At 41.8% G+C, this 21,230-nt stretch overlaps 1 protein-coding gene across 4 annotated transcripts in view; it reads right to left on the bottom strand.

Annotated features, from left to right (window-relative positions):
* Positions 1 to 21,230, bottom strand: part of LOC140191737 (integrin alpha-6-like) — a 198,483-nt gene that overhangs the window by 64,259 nt on the left and 112,994 nt on the right. For all 4 annotated transcript variants that reach the window (XM_072249430.1, XM_072249431.1, XM_072249433.1 and 1 more), the window contains exons 6-7: positions 2,015 to 2,222; positions 537 to 730 (exon numbers count right to left, since the gene is read on the bottom strand). In XM_072249430.1, the coding sequence (XP_072105531.1) occupies positions 537 to 730; positions 2,015 to 2,222 (402 nt within the window). The remainder of the gene's footprint in view (positions 1 to 536; positions 731 to 2,014; positions 2,223 to 21,230) is intronic.

Below are 21,230 nucleotides of genomic sequence, written 5' to 3'. Positions count from 1 at the left end.
CCTTGGCTCTCTAGGCTGGTACAGCTGATGCTTGAAGCTCCCTGTGTGGGAAATCACAGGCTTGCAGCTCATTGTTTTATGCCAGTTAAACAATGAATCATGAAGGCCTTAATTAGGGTTACCTTCTCTGGTTGTATGTACTCCTAAATGCTTTATCAAATGCACCACCCTGTTTTTTTTTCTCACGTCCAATATTATTATACTATTAAATGAAATTGCTCAAAAAGAAACATAAAGGCAAATCTAATTTTTTCTTAAGGAATTTCCAATAGGTATACTTATGGCAGTGTCCAGGGGCTCGTTCTCTCTTGACCCTGGAAGACTGTAAACTCAACCCCAATAACATTCTTCATTTTAAAAGCAACATAATTAATGTTTCAGGTATCTTCTTCTTCTTGGACCCTCGGTGAGTTTATAGGACTAATTCATTCTTTCATTTCAGAATTTAGATGATAAATAATTTTAACCAAATTGTGACAGAAATTGTGCAAGCCCCATCCCCAGGAATACTTTGTGCATGAAGAATACAGACCTACCTTCATACCCATCCTGATTTATGTCCCCAATGTTAGCCACAGCCAGTCCAAACAAGGAGTCCTTGGTCCCATTCAGACGGACACAGTTTACTCGATTCAACCTGCCGGCCTGGTTGATGTAGACGTAGGCAGCACCACCAATTTCTTCCTTTCGGTCAAAAAAGTATGGAGCACCAACTACAAGGTCCATCCACCTGCAAAATAATGTGGAAGGAATGTCTACCCAAGAGCCTGCTGACTTTTCCCTAGGCTGCCCTTGATCTGACTATGGTGGAGTCAGCTCATATGTCATTCATGAAAACAGCCATATTGCTTCACTGAGCACCTCCACCCCACCTGCCAAAAGCGGAATTTCCTGGAGGCCAAATATTTGAACCCCAAGTCCCATTCTCATCCCACATAGTCTGTCTATGTATGGCCTCCTCTTGTGCCATGATGAGGCCACCCTCAAGGTGGAGGAGCAACACCTTCTACTCCATCTGGGTAGCCTCCAACCTGATTGCATGAATATCGATTTCTCCTTCTGGTAAAAAAAAAATTCCCTCCCCCTCCCCTCTTCTTCTATTCCTCACTCTGGCCTCTTACCACTTCTCATCTGCCTATCCTCTCCTCCTTCCCTTTCTCCCATGGTCCACTCTCCTCTCCTATCAGATTCCTTCTTCTCCAGCCCTTTATCTTTCCGACCCACCTGGCTTCACCTATCTCCTATCACCTTCTAGCTAGTCTTCCTTCCCCTACCCACACCTTCTTATCCTGGTGTCTTACCCCTTCCTTTTCAGTCCTGATGAAGCGCCCCAGCCCAAAACGTCAACTGCTTATTCATTTCCATAGATGCTGCCTAGCCTTCTGAGTTCCCCCAGCATTTTGTGTGTGTTGTCACACGATACATCACCAATTCAGTTCAAGCACTCCAAGGCTTTATGGTACTGCCTCAACTCACTCAGACTGGATTAAACTCCAAGGTCTTACACTTCCATAGTGAGGCGCCCAGGCAGATCTCAAAAGTTTGGACAAAGAGGCAGATCTTAAGGGAAATGCTAAAGCAAGAAACAGGTCCAGAAATAAAAACATGGAATGCTAGAAATCCTCTTACGGTCTACAGAGAATGTAGTCTATGTATCATGTAGATGGCTTGCCTTGCCTATGCAGTATCTAAGGAATTAGTCTTAATGAAAAGTTATTGGCCTAAAAAGTTAACACAGCTTCTTTCTCTGCAGATACTGCTGAGTGTTTCCAGCATTTTCTGTTCTTATTTTCAGCATCAGCCGTTTTCTTTTACTCTTCTGTAGAAATGGAGGCAGAGACGTTTGAAGAGGGAATTTCTGAGCCTAGGATCAGGCAGCCACTGTTGGCAGAGATCAGAATATTGAGGATGCACAAAAGAGGCCTGAATTCAAGGAACGCAGAGATCTCGGTGCAGTTGCAGAGCTAAGATCCGGGAACCGAGACAATTAAGAAGTTCACGGGTTTCCACTCACCCGTCACTGTTGAGGTCCACCGTGGCAACGGAATAGCCGTACGATGATCCGAGTTCCTCTCCCCACAGGATGTGTTCAGGTGCTAGCCTGTTGACGCTTTCTTTCCTCAGGATCACCACTGCCCCTCTGTGGTTGGCTCTTGGGGCTCCAGAGACAACACTCAACATGTTCTGTCGAATGAGACTTTTACCTGAGTCGACAGAGAACCCTGAAAGAGGCACAAGCAGTTAATAAACAAAAAAGCACTGCCTATGGAAATATTGGCACGAGTAATGTGCAAGGAATTTTAGAAACAGAGCATTGGGCATAGGGGACCTGGGTTGGGATCAGTTAGAGTGTCATCAAGAGGATGAGGTAAAGTCATTTATTTTAATAAGCTTGATTAGGCATTGCTCGGGACTCTAATGTAAACCACATTATGTTGTATGGCGCAGGACATATCAGGCGTGTTACCTGAGCCAGCAAATTAAGCAAACATTTGTTAGAAACATAGAGTGGAAAAGGACACTGGGTCCAATCCTAACAAGCTCACTGGCCAGAAACCAATAGGATTGGTTCTGTCACCTATTTTACAATATTACTCTCCACTCACTTTGCTGGAGGGAACACTGAGTAGACTATAAGCTCATTGCTGTTCCTACCTATATCATTTTCCTAGTCGGGTTAGTAGGAGGCTGAGAGGAGAGTGGCAACAACTAGGTTAAAATAGATTCTAGACATTTGGAATGTAGTACAGAGAATGTAATACAGAGAATGTAGTCTATGTATCATGTAGATGGCTTGCCTTGCCTATGCATTATCTAAGGGATTAGTCTTAATGAAAAGTTATTGGCCTAAAAAGTTAACACAGCTTCTTTCTCTGCAGATACTGCTGAGTGTTTCCAGCATTTTCTGTTCTTATTTTCAGCATCAGCCGTTTTCTTTTACTCTTCTGTAGAAATGGAGGCAGAGACGTTTGAAGAGGGAATTTCTGAGCCATAATGCCCAACTTTCAAAGTGTGCAATGATGGAAATTGTTTTTGGCTTTGATTACAAGAGACTGTGGTGCTGTATTTGGTCATTTACAGGGTGGGTGAGTTGCCACAGCAACCAGGAACAACCTTCTCCCACTCAAAAAATCTGCATCAGTGACACTGTGTGTCAGTGTTGGGGATCATTTGTGCTTCACTGGAATGTACTATTGCAGTCTAGGTGTCTTAAAATACTTGGTTTTAAACAAATTGCTACAGAGAGACATTATCTCACACATCAGTCCTGGTTTTGCAAGCAGCATACAAAGTTATGTGAAGAATTTTCCACCACTCACTCCTGCTCCCGATGAACCCAGACACAAAAGATAAACTATAACCAGTAATATTTGTTTTCAAGGTTTCCACAGACATGAGTGCTAACATTGAACTTAGTGGCACTAAAACCTACAGTGTTGACAAAGAATGTATTTGACTTAGTATTGGAAAATGCTGACGTAATACTCCATAAACCGTTCAGTGTTCCAGTGGGCAAAGTACCAGCAATGATAGGAAAAGATGTCGGTTCTTAAAGGTTGAATAAATTTTGATCCCAAATTTCCAGAATTTCGTGCAAATGGATGCTTAAAATGTTACTTAAACTCTCCTGGAAATTATCAACCTTATCCGCTTACGATGGAAGATTCGCCGACTGTTGAAAATTTTCATCAAGGAGCTGGAATGAAGACTAGCCTAAAGACATTGCTCACTCGTGCACTGTGAAATGATTGGTGTATAGGTCCGTGGAATTATTGGAGCCCATCAGTAGTTTTCTGAAAGAAAGGGGAAATCCTACAGACAACTTCAAGACGAGCAATTAGTCCAGGATCTGAATTTATCCCTTGACATTATGGGGCATATGCAAGTGGCAAAATACTTTTTTTTAACGCAACATGTTGTTGGAGTCTGGGACACACTGCTTGCACATGTGGTGACAACCGAATCAATTGTGACCTTCTAGAGGGAAATGGATAAATATATGGTGAGGAAAATTTTGCAAGGCACCAAAGAAGAGGCTAAGGAACTCACAAGAACACCACATGCCAATTGAACTCTTTGAACACTCACAGAAGTGGAGATGCTGCCTCACATTTCTTGTATATCCATTTATGGTTACTGTGCTCACTGAAGGCTCCCTGATTCCCAAAATCATGGTTACAGAAGCATTGGCTATGGGAAAGGAATTAGTGGAACTCCATTTGGACTCCGCTCCAAAGATGTTGCATAAATCACTGATTACAATTGGATTCTGGAAGCAAGTGCCAGAAGCAAAACATCCTCTGCTCAAGAACAGAATACAGTAGCATGGCGGTTAAGTGACTGGACTAACAGTCAGAATAGGGGACAGATCCAGAGATGTGAGTTCAAATCTCACCACCGCAGGCTGAAGATTTAATTTCAAGTAATTTAATAAATATAGAATTTAAATAAAAAGCTTGACTCAGTAAGAGTAACTATGAAATGACAGGATTATTGTAAAAAGCCATCCAGATCACTAACACTCTTTAGGGAACGGAACCTACCATCCTTACCCAATATGGTCTAAATATGACCAACGTGGTTGCCTTCTCAGTTCAGGAGCAATTATGGTGGCTATTAAAGAAGGCACTGTTTGTGATATCCACATTCAGTGAATGAAGAAAAATAGCATGTGATTCATTTCAGTTTTCAGCACAACCTGTGGCGACTCACTGCATTCCACAATGGAGTTTGTGAGCTCAGTCCTTACTAGTCACATCTGCCTCAGCTCCCTGACTGAAAGAAAGAGTTGTGGACACAGCTCGGTACGTCACACAAACCAACTTCTTCTTCTCCATAGACTCTGTCAATACTTCTCACTGTCGCAGTAAAGCAGCCAAAATAATCCAAGACCCTGGCCACCCGCACATTCTCTCCCACCCACCCCAGCCCCAATTGGGCAGTAGATACAAGACCTTGAAATCATATACCACAAGGCTCAAGGATAACTTCTATCCTACTGTTATAAGACTATTGAATGGCTCCCTGGTACAATAAGATGGACTGCTGACTTCACAATCTACATCATTATGACCTTGCATTTCATTGTTTACCTGCACTGCACTTTCTCTGCGTTCTATTATTGCTTTACCTTGTTCTACCTCGATGCGCTGGGTAATGATCTGATCTGCAGAAGCAGTATGCAAGACCAGCTTTTCACTGTACCTCCATACAAGTGACAGTAATCGACCAATACCAGATTTCCAAAAGCTTACAGCTAGGATAGAGACTCGCAGGGTCTCCAACACCAGCAGTAATCAGTCATGACACAACAGGCACTGATTTACTGAGTTGTCTTTTTTTATAAGGTGGAGTGTCAGCAATAGATTAGATTAGATTAGATTATGAGGACATGCAGTTCTCTTTTATTGTCATTTAGTAATGCATGCATTAAGAAATGATACAATATTTCCTCCGGTGTGATATCACAAAACACAGGACAGACCAAGACTGAAAAACTAACAAAAACCACATAATTATAACATATAGTTACAACAGTGCAACAATACCATAACTTGATGAAGAAGAACAGGTCGTGAGCACGGTAAAAAGTTCAGATTCTCTCGAAAGTCCCACATCTCACACTGACGGGAGAAGGAAGAAAACTCTCCCTGCCATGCCCAGCCACAGTCCGACTCTGAGTCGTCCGAAAACTTCGAGCCTCCGATCAGCCCTCCAACACCAAGTACCGAGCACCATCTCTGCTGAACGCTTCGGCCCCAGCCTCGGTCGCCAGCAGTGGGCAAAGCCGGGGATTTTGGGGCCTTCCCTCCGGAGATTCTCAATCGCACAGTAGCAGCGGCAGAGAACCGGGCATTTCAGAAGTTTTCTCCAGATGTTCCTCTGTGCTTCTCACGTCTGTCTCCATCAAATCAGAATTGTGCATGGCATCCTACTTACAAATATGATATCATTTCACCAGAGAGCTGCGCGTGCTGCGTCGTGTCGCTATCTTCTCCTCCCACCCAATAAAATGCATGTATAAGAGTCCTGTATGCCTTGTAGCTCTTGAATATCTGTGTGCTGCTCTGAGGGTCAGTCGATTTGCCTAACCCCTGCTCTTGGCTCACGTCCATCTGAGACTAGGTTCATACTACCCAGATCACACATCACCCTTAAAACCAGGAGCTCGTGAAGTCGTCCATTTCACTGACTTTGGGCTGGAATCCAGCCCAATCCCACAAGCAAAGATAGCTTCTAACATGAACTGATCCCTCACCCAGTTTAATTTCCAGATTTGTTGTTGATGTTGTCTAGCCAGATTGTGTGCACAGGACTTCATATTTGAGGAGATTTACAGAAGCAGGTACACATACACATTACACATGCAGGGATATGCCCACGTCCTTTACAAACTTAGTGATTATCAGCAGAGTGGGGTAAGCCCTGGGTCTGTACTTATTGGAGTATAGAATGAGGGGGTGACCTTCCTTTAATATATCAAGTCCTAAGAGGTCTTTACAGGATAAATGCTGAAGTTATTTTCACTAGTGAGAGTTACAAGCAATGGGATCCAGCTACAAAATAAGGGGCAGTCATTTTAAAACGAGGTGCAAAGATTTTTTTCTTTCAGAGGACAGTGAGTCTCTGGAATTCTCTAGGGTGGTGATAAATAAATATTTATATAGATCGAGGGATTGAGGGTTATGAGGAACGAGCGCAGGAGTAGTTGGTCAGTCACGATCATATTGAATGCTGGGGTAGTCTTGAGGGGCCGAGTAGCCTACTGCTGCTATTTTCTGTGTGTTCTCCCGCCCTCGTACACACAACCCTGCTCCTATCGGTTCAGTGTTAATCTGTCAGTGGTCCACACCCTGTGGAATACTATGTGGTGGGCTCTGCACCTTCCTTCAATGGAGGGATGCCAGGGCAAGGATTGGCCTGTAACACTGGCGTCCCAGGATGATGTGCCGTGAGCTCATACATCAAAATGCTCAAAGCCTGATGAACACTGAGGGTCAATGAGAGGTCAGAGGGCTGTGATTCCTTCAGTACAAAGTAAATGGAAGTGGAAAGTGGCCCAGGAACAGGGCTCAGTAGGCAGTGCCCCGGTTCAGTAGGGCAGCTCTGAAAAGCAAAAGGTGTACATCCCAAATGATGCAGCAGTATGCAAGTCTGAAAGTTCACCACAATATCAGACAAGTAGCAGGGCTTGAGACAGCCGCCCATTATTGACCAGAACATTTCCCCATCCCGGTCTCTTGCAATATTTCCTTTTACAACATGAAGAATGAATGGCACAAAGGCAGGACCTGATTTACACCTGGGAACAGTCAGGTGGGGAACAGAAATGGCTTCTAGTAATTGTGGATGTGAATTGGCCATAAATATAGCCAGTCTCAGTCTTTATAACTGCTTTTGCGTGAAGATGTGTGCAATGTCAAATGGCAATTAACAATTAAGAAATTGATTTTTTTTTTGTAAATGCAGAACGTCCTCTGTTCAGTTTAGAGCAGGTTACACCAAGGTGAACAATCTACCTTTCTGGGAGAAGTGCCAGAGAGTCATCCAGCGTGAAAACAGGCCTTTTGTCCACGAGTCCCTGCTGACCGACAACCATCCATTTGCATTAATCCTGTTTTACTCTTCCAGACTCTACCACTTGCCTTCAAACTGGAGGCAATTTACAGCTGCTGAGGAACCAGCCTGGGATACAACTCTCTGATATCTGATCAGTTTTGATACAAAGAGGAAGAAATGTCATTCTGATAAAACCTCCATTCTTTTTATCCTCATATTTAAGGAAGTACTGATGATAAGGCTCGTACTGTTCAATTATTAAACATTTTATGTGATTCCTCAGTGCAGACCCAGTAATTTGGTTTGCTGGACCTCACCACATGAGAGGCTCAACTGCCACTGCTGTTTATTTTCCCTCACACCACATCTACTTTGGGCGTTCAGCCACCACCCACACCACCATTTGTGAAGGGCCCAGGACGCTCATTTGGCTAGCATGACAGGAAATGAACACATATCAGCATATTTCACCTTCAGTTTGCTTGCTTTCTTCCTCAGCTGTTGAGTGAGAATCACTATAGAGTTTTATACATAGTCCTCTGGTGACTATTCACTAGCCATTCTATTGAGGTCAGGCACACTATGTGGCTATGGAGAGAAATCCCAGCTGGTGCAGCAAGATTCCTTTCATCTTGCCTTAGTCCAGGAATGGTGAAATGCTTATTACCATCCCAATGAAGTCTGGTGAATCTGGAATGATGGACATCTGTCTGACTAAACAGCTAAGAGCAAGGTATTTTAAAAAAACTGAGGTGGGCTTCGAAATACATTGTTTCTAAAAGCTGCCTTGCTGATTCCTGAAGGAAATGGCTTCTTGACTGGACAGCAAAGGATAAAATAAGATTTAAGGGCTGGACAGGAGCTCTGATCGTGAATATACTTAATGAACTATATTAAACTGGTTAATGAACAAGTAAACCAATGGGAAATACAGTACGGAGGCATCACAGGATCATAAATGTATAGTGTGGGCAGAAACTTGATCTAGAGCCGTTTGCTGCAAAACCTGTATTTAATGCTGCCAGTTCATGCACAGCCAGATCCAATTGATGAGTTTTGGAATAATCCATAATCCCGACTCCCTGAAGAACTCCATTGCTTTCCACAGGCCACAGGCAAGAAATGGTTAACATCCACTGAACAAGCAAACAAAGCTCAGATTTGATGCCACATTCAAAAACATCTTGCACTTCCAACTGCTCTATACTCTCTCAGCTCTAAACCAAGCATCAGCAGAACCCATGGACTCAGAGATGGGACGGGGGCTCAAATTCACAAGCTCCTGGCTCATCGGGACAGGCACTGCCAACAAGCTGAACTGACTTCCTGAGCCCTTGTTACATGGTGACTGGGAGTAAAGCTGAGCTTCCTATAGGCACCCAGACTGAATTTACATGCAACTCACTCAGTTTAGTGCACAGTGATTTTATGCCAGTTCAGTTCAATTTGGGGTTAGGTTCAGTTAAGACAAGTGCAGGCTACAAGCGGGAGGAGAAGATGGTGGCGCACCTGCGCGTGCGCAGCCCCCCGGTGAAAAATGATATTGTATCTGTTCAATAGGAGCCGTGGACAATTCTGATTTGATGAACACAGACGTGAAAGCACAGAGGAACATCTGGAGAAATTTCTGAAACGCCCGTTTGCTGCTGTCATTACCGTGTGGTCGGGAATCTTTCAGAGGGTAGGCCTCAAAATCCCCGGCCTTGCCTGCTTTTGGCGACCAAGAAGGAGGTCGAATCGCTCGGACAGAGATGGCACTCAGTACTCGGTGTTGGAGAGCTGATCAGAGCTCGAAGTTTTCGGATGACTCACAGTCGGATTGTGGTCGGCATGGCAGGGAGAGTTTTTCTTCCTTCTTCTGTCTGCGTGAGATGTGGGACATTTGAGAAACTTTGAACTTTACTGTGCTCACGGACTTCTTCACCAAGGGACTTCTTCACCAAGTTATGGTATTGTTACACTGTTTGTAACTATATGTTATAATTATGTGGTTTTGTCAGTTTTTTTCAGTCTTGGTTTGTCCTGTGTTTTGTGATATCACACAGGAGGAAATATTATATCATTTCTTAATGCATGCGTTACTAAATGACAATAAAAGAGGACTACATGTCTTCATAATCATAAAAACTGTACACTATGCAAAAACATGATCACACTAAGCAAACAACAGGAATTCTGCAGATGCTGGAAATTCAAGCAACACACATCAAAGTTGCTGGTGAACACAGCAGGCCAGGCAGCATCTCTAGGAAGAGGTGTAGTCGACGTTTCAGGCCGAGACCCTTCGTCAGGACTCACACTAAGCAAGTGGCTCTCTGTTCACATAACAGATCCACAGAGATCAAAACTGGGATTTAAAAAACATGGCTTCCTTGAAAGACATTTCCAAATATCTTTCCTCTCAGCTAGACTGACCACAAATGCAATGCCCACCTCAACAAAAAAAGGTGAATAGATTATTTGTTGGTGCAGTTTAAAAACAGCTTCTCTCCAAAACTGTACATTAGTTAAATCAAATCAAGCAAGCAAATTCAGTGGCACAAATAACCCTTTAATTGGGGGGATGAATTAATTGCTGCAACTCTCAGATCTCAGCTGCTCCACTGTATGCAACAAGTAAAGAAGGAAACACTGGATTCGCAAGGTGCAATCTCATGAGATGAGGCAGCCATTTTATTGCAAAATGGCAGATTGCCCCAAATGCTCAATGTTTTCTTCCTCACAGCATATCGGGACTTTTTTCAGAAACCCTGTTAACGTGGATCAAATGTTTGATGAGATTCAGCTAAATTGAGTGCCAACAGTTGAATTATTAATTTCACTACATCATTATCACTATGACTATGAACAAGTCAAAATACTCCATACATAGGTACCTCCTGTCTGATTTCCACACCTTATTTATTCAAATATATTCAAGGGAGCCTTGTTTTAACTCCTCATAAAATAAAGGCAATTAAGTGACATCCATTTATAATCATTACATTACTGAGACTATTGCTTTATGATTAAACTGGGCTGGTTTTGACAGCCCATTATAGATTACATTCATGGTCAGGAGACCAGAATGTGCTTTTCTTTGAGTTATTATCAAATGCACTTTAAAGGTCATTAACTGGGGCCTGAAAGAGGCTTTCAGAAAGAAGTTCTTGATAAATAATCTCTACCATGGTCCATCAACAACATCATGCATTTAATTTGGCAAAATGTCCCAAGACATTTCAAAGGAATGACATAAAATAAAATTTTGTGCAGAGAAACAGACAGAAATGTTAAGAGATAGCCAAAGGGCTGATCAAAGAGATGAGTTTTGGAGGTTCTTAAAGGGGAATCAGAATTTACAAGAGGCAGAGAGCTTTAAAGAAGAATTACAGAATTTTGAAGCCCAGGCTACTAAACTCATGGGTAATCAAGAGGTCAGAATTGGAAAATATCTCGGAGGGTGGTAGAGCTGAAGGAGATTGCACAGGTAGGGAGAGTGAAGCAATGGAAGGAACTTTAAAGCTGAAGTCCAGTGAGGCACTGGCTCAGCTAACTTTCCAGTCGGCAACTTCTAGTTATGCTTCCAGGTAGCCGACAACTCAATCCTTCGATGAACAGCAGAGCTGTCTGGTCTTGAACTTTGCACATTTCATTATGAAGACTATCTGAAAGCATTGGCCGGCTGATCACTAGCTTGCAGTTTGGATTGTCGTGGGGAGGAAAGGGCACTGAGTTCATGGGGAAAAGCCAGCGTAGGTGGGCAGAGAAAGCTGACATGAACAAAAAGGTCAACACACACAAAAAAACTGGAAGAACCCAGCAGGCCAGGCAGCATCTACGGAAAAGAGTACAGTCGTCATTTCGGGCCAAAACCCTTCGGCAGGACTGGAGAAAAAAAGCCCACACCACCACCACCCCCTCACCATTTCCTGTCTCACCTTATCTCCTTGCCTGCCATCGCCTCTCTCTGGTGCTCCTCCCTGCTTCTTCCATCTTTTTGGCCTTCTGTCTCTTTCACCAATCAACCTCCCAGCTCTTTACTTCATCGCTCCCCCTCCAGGTTTCACCTATCACCTGGCGTTTTTCTCTCCCTACCCCCCACCCTTTACATCCACTCCTCAACTTTTTTTCTAAATCTACTTTTTCCATAGTTGCTGCCTGGCCTGCTGTGTTCCTCCAGCATTTTGTGTGTGTTGCTCAGATTTCCAGCATCGGCAGATTTTCTCTTGCTTGTTATAAACAAAAGGTCAAAAGCTAGCTTCCCTTTGGCTCGCTCATTCCCGTCATTCTCAGCATGAGCATAACAATGAAAATCACTCTCTCCAGCTCTGCCATTGCATTAAAGGCTCAAAAAACATACCAGAGATATCAGTAAGAGAGCTAGGCCATTTCAGAGGTTCTTCAATATATCATCCTGACTGGCAGAGGTAAAGGAAGGCATGGGTCAGGGAGGAACAGAGCAAGCACATTACAAAATGATAACATCTATACCCCGTTACCAAACCAGTCATAACAGAAAGCATCCTATCTGGATGCATCACGGCTTGGTGTCGCAACTGTTCTGCCCGAGATGGCAAGAAATTGCAGAGATGTGGACACAGCTTAGTCCATCACACAAATCAGCCTCTCCTCCATGGACTTCATCTAACCTCCTGCTGCCTCAGGAAACGAGCCAACATAATCAAATACCCCTTCTCATCCTGGTCATTCTCTCTTCTCTGTCCATTGAGTAGAAGATAGATATGTTTAAAAGCATGTCCCACCAGGTTTAAGAAGAGCTTCCATCCAGTGGTCAAAAGGCACTTGATTAGACATATTGTATGATAAAAATGAACTCTTGACCTCACAATGTGCATCATCATGACCCCTACACTTTATTGTTTACCTGCACTGCTTGTTCTCTGTAACTGTAACACCTTTTATACCATCACAGTGTACTGACAGTAGGTGTGGAATGACCTGTCTGGATGGCATGAAATAAAAGCTTTTCACTGTATCTCAGTGCATGTTACAATAATAAACCAATTATCAATTACCACCTTGCAACGTGTGAAAGGGTTAACCACACTCAAAGGCTAGCCAAGAACGGGTAGGTGGGTGCTGAGGGTTTTACAGGAGAATGGAATCAAGGACATGGCAGTCTGCACTGAGCCAACCAATCGAAAACGGAGCAGTGCCATTGAAGAGGTGTTTACTCTGGAAGGTGAGGACTCTCTCTCTGTAAGAACTCCACAGAGGGACAGTTTAATTCTCTACAAAACATGCCTGATGTTCAAAGCCAGCACAGAGGCAATTCTTGTGAGGTTTTTCTTTTGTAATTCATATGGATTTATCAATGTCACATGTACCAAGATACAGTGAAAGTCTCTGTGTGCCATCCAGACAGATCAGCCGGTTAGTTTTGTTTTGGTATTGTGTCCAGGAATCTATTTTTATGTTTTATTACAATTGATGCAAATTAGTACAGTACAGATGAGGAGGCACATTAGCATAAGTGTTAAGTTAATGGAGTTTAGGATGATTGATCTAGGGGCAGCAGTTCAAATCCCACCATGGCAGCTGGAAAATTTAAACTGGAGTGAAAGCTGGCCTTTGTAAGGTGACCATGGATGGTTCTCTAATACCCTTCAAGTAAAAAATGTTATTGTCATCAACCAAGTCTGGCGTATATATGACTCCAGTACTCCTTTCAAAGTCACGGATTCTTTTAGATATTTAGGTGCTATGATCACTAAAAAATATAAGGATTTTTACAAAGCTAATTTTGTTCCCTTGGTAGATTCTATGAAGTAGTTATTTAGTAGATGGCGTCCACTTACATTTTCACTTGTTGGTCGCATCCATATAGTCAAAATGATGATTTTACCAAAATTTTTATATTTATTTCAGAATATCCCTGTTTTTTTGACTAGGAAGTTTTTTGATCGGATTGATTCTATTATTTTATCTTTTATTTGGAATAATAAAAGACCAAGAATTAGTAAATGTCACTTACAAAAGTTGAAAAAGGATGGAGGTCTTGCTTTGCCTAATTTAGGAATGTATTACTGGGCTTTTAATGTGCGATACATGTCCTTTTTGTTACATTGGACAATAAGAACGATCGGCCAATTTGGGTAGACTTGGAATTGAAAGCTGTGAAACAGTTTTATTTAACCTCGTTATTGGGAGCTGCTTTACCTATACAATTAGCTAAAGTTGCTAATTTAAATTTATACCCTGTGATTAAGCATTCTTTAAAAACTTGGCTCCAGTTCTGCAATTTTTTTAATTAAAAAAAATTTAAACTTTGTAATTTAATTTATCAAAATTACTTTTTTAAGCCTTCTTTGAGTGATCCAATTTTTTTTACTTTGGAAAAATAAAGGTATTAATTCTTTTTTGGATTTATTTAAAGAAGATGTCTTTTGAACAATTAGTTGATAAATATCCTCTTTCTTACTCACACTTTTTACAATACCTTCAAGTTAGACATTTCTTACAAAAATATTTCAGTACTTTTCCTTACATATTGGATGCTGATCTGTTAGATACTATTATGAGTATGAACCCTTTGATGAAGGGTTCCATTGGAAGAATTTATAATTTATTATTACAATGGGATAAGTGTCCTTTATTTAAGATTAAACAAGATTGGGAAAAGGAACAATTTGGCTTTTATGATGGAGGACTGGATGCGGGTTCTGAAGCTGGTTAACTCTTCTTCGATCTGTGCTAGTCATTCACTGATTCAATTTAAAATTGTACATAGTTACCATTTAGTGAAGGAGAGATTGTCTAAAATATTCCCTAACGTTGATAGTTATTGTGATAGATGTAAAACTGAGACAGCTATACTGACACACATGTTTTGGTCTTGTTCTATACTGGAACAGTTCTGGAGTCAGTTTTTTCGACAATTTCTAAAGCACTTAAAATTAATTTACAACCTAATAAATTAACTGTGCTTTTTGGAATAATTCCTCAAAATATCCGTGGTATCTCTTTGTTTGACCAACATGTTATTGCATTTGTTACATTGATAGCTAGGAGGGCCATTTTGTTGAAGTGGAAGGATACATCAGCTCCCATTTTGTCACAATGGTTCTCTCAAGTGATGCTATGTCTTAGTTTGGAGAAAATTAGAAGTCGGACCTTTGAACCTATGTCTGATTTTGAGAAAAGATGGGGTTCATTTGCTCGTTATTATCATTTGAGTTAATTGATAGATTTCCTCCACGATCTAATTGTAAGTTTTTGGTACATTTTTTTTGCTGGCGGTTTGATGTTTATCTTTAGAAGCTTTTTGTATGACACATGGCTCCGGGGTTGAACACCTAATGGGTTTTTTTCTCACTTTTTCTTGCTTAGTAGGGTTTTTTTTTTCTCTTTTTTTAATCACCAGAATTTTTTCAATCTTTAAAATAATGTTTTTTTTTCTTGAGACATTGTAAGTGTTGCTTACCTCAATGTACTCTTGTTAATTTTGGATAATAATAATAATAATAAAAAGATTTGAAAAGAAAGAAAGACTCCAGTCCCACCAAAGGTTTTGGAGCCAGGGTAGCCAGTGGACTAGGAAAAGTCTCTGGAGGTAACGCAGCTCAGAGGAAGATTCAAAAGGAAAACTGCCATTGAGGCTCCCTCAATATAATTGATGGAAAATTCATGTGAATAGGACTATTTTCATGTTAGCTTCTCTGCATATAAACTCACAGGTGGTTAAAAGTTTACTCTGTGTGGATTTATGATGCTCTTTTCCATTTGCATAGTGCTTTCAAAAGCAGAGGAAATTTATTGAGTTAATCTATTTGGTTTGGCAGTACTAAGCAAACCTACTATAACAAGCTGTTCAGGGCAGTGCTGAGAAAATGGTGCAATACCAGTTGGTCCGATTTAAAATGTATTTTCGAAATCTGGTAGTCACTAGCAATGCCAGCATTTACTGCCAATCCTTAATTGATCTAATGCCATGGGACTTCATGAACCTGGATTCAATGAACAGGACTTCCAAGCCTACTACTTTCTATCTGAACACCACTGTCACTGCCTGTTCAAAGTCAAAGTAAATTTATTATCAAATCTACGCCACCATATACAACCCTGAGATTCATTTTCTTGCGGGCATACACAGTCAATCCAAGAAACACAATAGAATCAATGAAAGACCATACTCAACAGGATGGACAATCAATCATTGTGCAAAAGACAAAAAAAATGCAAGTACAAAATAAAATAAATAAATTAGCAATAAATATCGAGAACACAAGATGAAGAGTCCTTGAAAGTGGGCCATAGGTTATGGGAACATTTCAGTGATGGGGCAAGTGAAGTTGAGTGAAGTTATTCCCTTTGGCTGAAGAGTCTGATGGGTGAGGAATAATAAATGTTCCTGAACCTGGTGGTGTGAGTCCTGAGGCTCCTGTACCTTCTTCCTGATGGCAGCAGTGAGAAGAGTGCATGTCCTGGGTGGTGGGGGTCCCTGATGATGGATGTTGCTTTCTGTGACAAAGCTCAGTACTCAATGGTGGGGAGGGCTTTACCTGTTATGGACTGGGCCTTATCCACTACTTTTTACAGGATTTTCCGTTCAAGGGCATTGGTGTTTCCATACCAGGCTGTGATGCAGCCAGTCAATACACTCTCCACCACACATCTATAGATGTTTGTCAAAGTTTTAGATGTCATACCGAATCTTCGCAAATTCCTAAGGAAATAGAGATACTGTTGTGCTTTCTCCACAATTTACATCGGTGGTGCGCAAGTGGAACAGGTCAAAAGCTTTAAGTTCCTCGGGGTCAATATCACAAATGACCTGACTTAGTCCAACCAAGCAGAGACCACTGCCAAGAAGGCCCACCAGCGCCTTTACTTCCTGAGAAAACTAAAGAAATTTGGCCTGTCCACTAAAACCCTCACTAATTTTTATAGATGCACCGTAGAAAGCATTCTTCTAGGGTGCATCACAACCTGGTATGGAAGTTGTCCTGTCCAAGACCGGAAGAAGCTGCAGAAGATCGTGAACACGGCACAGCACATCACACAAACCAATCTTCCGTCCGTGGACTCACTTTACACCGCACGCTGTCGGAGCAGTGCTGCCAGGATAATCAAGGACACGACCCACCCAGCCAACACACTTTTCATCCCTCTTCCCTCCGGGAGAAGGTTCAGGAGCTTGAAGACTCATATGGCCAGATTTGGGAACAGCTTCTTTCCAACTGTGATAAGTCTGCTGAACAGATCCTGACCCGGATCTGGGCTGTACCCTTCAAATATCCAGACCTGCCTCTCAGTTTTTTTTACACTACCTTACTTTCCATTTTCTATTTTCTATTTATGATTTATAATTTAAATTTTTAATATTTACTATCCATTTGTAATCCAGGGAGCGGGAAGCGTAGAATCAAATATCGCTGTGATGATTGTACGTTCTAGTATCAATTGTTTGGCAACAATAAAGTATAAAGTATAATAGCACTTACATGCTGGACCCAGATACAAAGTCTCTGAAATGCTAATGCCAGGGAATTTAAAGTTGCTGACCCTCTCCTCCTCTGATTCCCCTGATGAGGACTGGCTCATGGACCTCCATTTCCCACCTCCTCCTGAAGTCAATAATCAGCTACTTGATCTTGCTGACATTGTGTAAGAGGTTGTTGTTATGGCACCTCTCAGCCAGATTTCCAATCTTCCTCCTATATGCTGATTCGTCACCACCTTTGATTCAGCCTGCGACAGTGGTGTCTTCAGCAAACTTGAATATGGCATTGGAGCTATGCTTAGCCACACAGTCGTAAGTGTAAAGTGAGTAGAGCAGGGGGCTAAGCACGCAGACTTGCAGCGTAGCTGTGCTGATGGGGATCGTGGAGGAGATGTTGTTGCCAATCCAGAATGACTGGGGTCTGCAAGTGAGGAAATCGAGGATCTAATTGCACAAGGAGGTACTGAAGCTGTGGGATTAGATGTGCTCTGGGATCATGATGAAGGAGTCTGGAATACAGGCAACCCCCACACTACGGTCTTTCAGGTAATAGAAACTCATGCTAACAGAATTCACAAATCACTATGTAAAAATTCTGATATATAGGATAAAATATTAGAAAGCAAATAAATAAAGACAAATTTTTTCTAACTCGTTTCTTGTTGCAAGCACAGATAACATGGCTTCACATTACAGAGAATCACAATATAGACCATTTTCATGGAATGCAAACACCCTCAAATGCTTCCAATGAAGGGTTCGCCTGTACTAGAATTCTGATAGCTCTTTGAGGTTGACTATATCCCCACAAGAAGATTTCTGTAGTAAGTTACATTTCTAACAGAGTAATAGAGTTCCAGGCTTTAAAACCATGGAGTGGTAAGACATAGGCTCACATCCAGTCATACCATGGTAAAGGCTTGTAGCTAGCAAGCTAGTAAAAATGCATATAAAATTAATATAAAATATGCACAACACATGCTCAATCTGTTCATCTTCTTTCATTCAAAAGTGGAAGTACCTTGAAAATAGAAATTCATTTATAAACAATGGAATGATAAAAGTACATAATTTATCAGAAAAAACATCTTGTATAATTTGGATCTCCTTCAAAGGATCCAATGGCCTATCGCAAGCTCCCACAAGGACAAAAATGCTCCTTGAAGTATTCAGTGTAGACCTACAGAGCAATTATTGGAAGTAACAGGATACACAACTCCCCTCAGTCTGATGAAGCAAATATGATAGTTCAGCTTTAACAAGCACGTATTTATTCTGTAAAGAGTAGGATTCTGAATTTTCTCACTGAGAGGTTGCCACAGTGGCTTGAGAGTGAAGCAATCTTCAAAGTGCTGAGGTGGGGTTAAGTATGAAGTCATAAACACCCGATGAACTTATGCAAGCGCTAACTCCAATTCCTCAACCCATGCAAGACAAAAAATGGTGTGCTGAGTTGTAGCCGTGAGGGTTGTGAAAAGATGTGCTGGGAAAAAAATGAGGCATCACAGGCATTCAGTATCTCTCCAAGATGTTGAGAGGCAAGTGCAATTAAGACACCTAGTGGCTGGTCATTAATTGAGTGAAGCAGATGATTTTATTCTTGCTGTTACGGCAATTATTTGTCCAACTCAAGCAAGCTGGCAGCAATTTAAAGGGATGGAATGTTTGGCTCCTATATTGGGCAGCAATTAAAACTGATAGAAAATAACAGGTCAAATTACTGGCATGAGTCAATGGTATGAAGTATGGTGATGGAACTGTACTGGTCAATGAGAGGACTAGAGTTATTCAGAGTAAACCAGCCCTTAGTTTTACCAACCACCCATTTTAAGAACATCAAGTCCAAAACCAATCACTCGAATTCAAGCTGGAAATGAAAATAATTGGTATCCTGGAGCTCATCTCTTATATGAACCAGGGTCTCATCAAGGCAAATTGAAATTGGAACCCTCTTGGTCTTTCTTACTTTCTCTCTCTCTCTTTCTTTCTTTCTTTTGAAGGAGTCATGTTGGGCTACTGATCTACAGGTGTAGATTCCAGATTCCCTTTGATAATTTTCCCAAGTGGCCACTCTTCAGGCTAGCTGAGCACATGGGATATGCAGCTGCCATCATCAATGAAGAGCAGTAGTGTCGCTCGCTTCTGGATGGCCTAGTGGGACTGAAGCCAACCACCACCACTGCCTTGGCTTCAAATGATCAACTCGCTTTGCAGCATGACGGAATCAAAGCTGGGACTACACAGTTTGGAATTTCGTGGCTGGTTCTGAACTGCAGTACACTGCTAGCCCACAATCTGACAAAGTGATAGGGAGAGGAGGTGGTCAGTGCAAATGTTAAAGCATGTGCAAAAAGGGTGGAAATAGAGACTGGGAATGACATGACTAGTATCCAACTAACACAGAAAGCTATAAGAAACATGCAGCAGGCACTAACACACCACTGACAGCAAATCACATGGACAAAGCACAAGCAGATTATGACTATCCACATGGACTGGGTGTGCAGTACTAATTGCAATTTGTCCCTTGAAATGTAATTTGGATATCTCAGAAACATGCCTTTAAGTTCTCGCATGTTGCTCTTTGATGATACTTTCAATATGAGAGATGGCTACAAAGAAAGAGGAATATTTTGCACCTGTCTCAGTGCACACAGCCAGTGCTTTCAGACCAGAAGTAGCTCAGGCCTCTGAGGAAGGCTCCCGCTACACTGCTCAGCAACATACCTCAGTTGACAGGTGGTTTCTATTGTTCAAGCCTGACATCCATTAGATGACATTAATCCCAATTATCTTCACTGGATGCAAGCTTAGGCCAGTGTCCTTTCCTGCAACAACCACTTCCTACTTCATTATCCTTTTGAATACATGCACAAGAAATGCATTAAAAATGTAGTTCAGGTGCACTGGGTGGGGGTTGGAGTTTGTTGGTATAGCAATGGACAAGCAGCTCTGGGGTAGGAATTCATTGATGCCTGGGATCAGCTACAAAAGGGGGGATATAGCCCCAGCAGGTGCCTGGTCTGTGAGGCTTGAGTCTGGTACCGATTATGTTCCTGGGCTTCATATAAGTAATCTCGGAGAGCAAGTGAGAGCTCCACAAGCATCTCTGCTCTTCAACAGGACTGAGTTTCAGGTCCCACTGCCAATGGAGGCAGCAACTGAGGCTGGTAATAACCAAGCATTTTTATATAGGCCTTTTTAGGACCCCACAGGGATCCTAAAATATTCACCAGGACCCTCACTGCAGCTTTGTTAGGCAGTTTTCAGGTTGGCTAACAGCCTTTGGATATTTTTTGAGTATTTTTGAGGACGGAGGATGTTAGCTAACAAAATTGGGCTTTTTTTTACACCCATAAAACGGGCACAATGCTGTCCAATTTCCAAGTGCCTCAGTTGACAATGACAAGTTACAAACCTGAAATTCATAACTTTGGTCATTTGAATTAGGATTGGATTCCCAGAAATATCTGTGGAAGTCCAGTCATATGCACTGGATCCAGTTTCTATCTCATTCAGATCTTCAGGGGTAATAGGAAGGATATAATTTTGTAGAAGCTTAATTTGACACATCTAATTGGGAATCTTTCAAAATCATTCACAAGCACTTGAGATATATCTCGAGCGACCAACCTTGACAACCATAGAGAGCCATTTCTTAGGTTCACCCTTTCCATGTGGGGGGGGCACCAGGTTTCAGCACTAAGAGCAGTTAACTGAAACATGCTGGTGGCATTACATGCAGAATAATCGGAAGCACTCCTTGCAGGCACAATGGCAGGCAGCCATACTCTCTGTCAGCCAACTGTGTAATGGACTACCAGAATTGAGTGAAGTTGTTTTTGAATGGGAAGACTTCCAACTAATGCACAAAAATTCCTTTGGTATCACCAGAGCTTAGATCGTGACAGCTTGCTTGAAGTCAATTCAACAGACTGTGACATTGTGAGCCATGCACACATCTCACACGCAACATCACTGCTTCCTTATCGGTTCCTTGAACATCAGTTATGTCACTTTTAACAAGACCGCTACTTGCAGTTAAGTACATTCAGGGACAAGGCTTTCACCCGAGAGCTTTTAAGGAAGCTGCAGTTCACTCTTCCTATTTTCAATCTTGTTAACATTTGGTAAAGTTGTTCGACTTAAATCTGTCTCCTAATGGATCAATTCAACTCAACTAAAAAGATCATGATTGAGAGTCTGACAACTTCATATTTTCCCA

The sequence above is a fragment of the Mobula birostris genome, chromosome X (genome assembly GCF_030028105.1).
Source record: "Mobula birostris isolate sMobBir1 chromosome X, sMobBir1.hap1, whole genome shotgun sequence".
Taxonomy (NCBI): domain Eukaryota; kingdom Metazoa; phylum Chordata; class Chondrichthyes; order Myliobatiformes; family Myliobatidae; genus Mobula; species Mobula birostris.
Note: the sequence above shows the minus strand (reverse complement) of the source record. Positions and strands in the feature narration are given on the sequence as shown.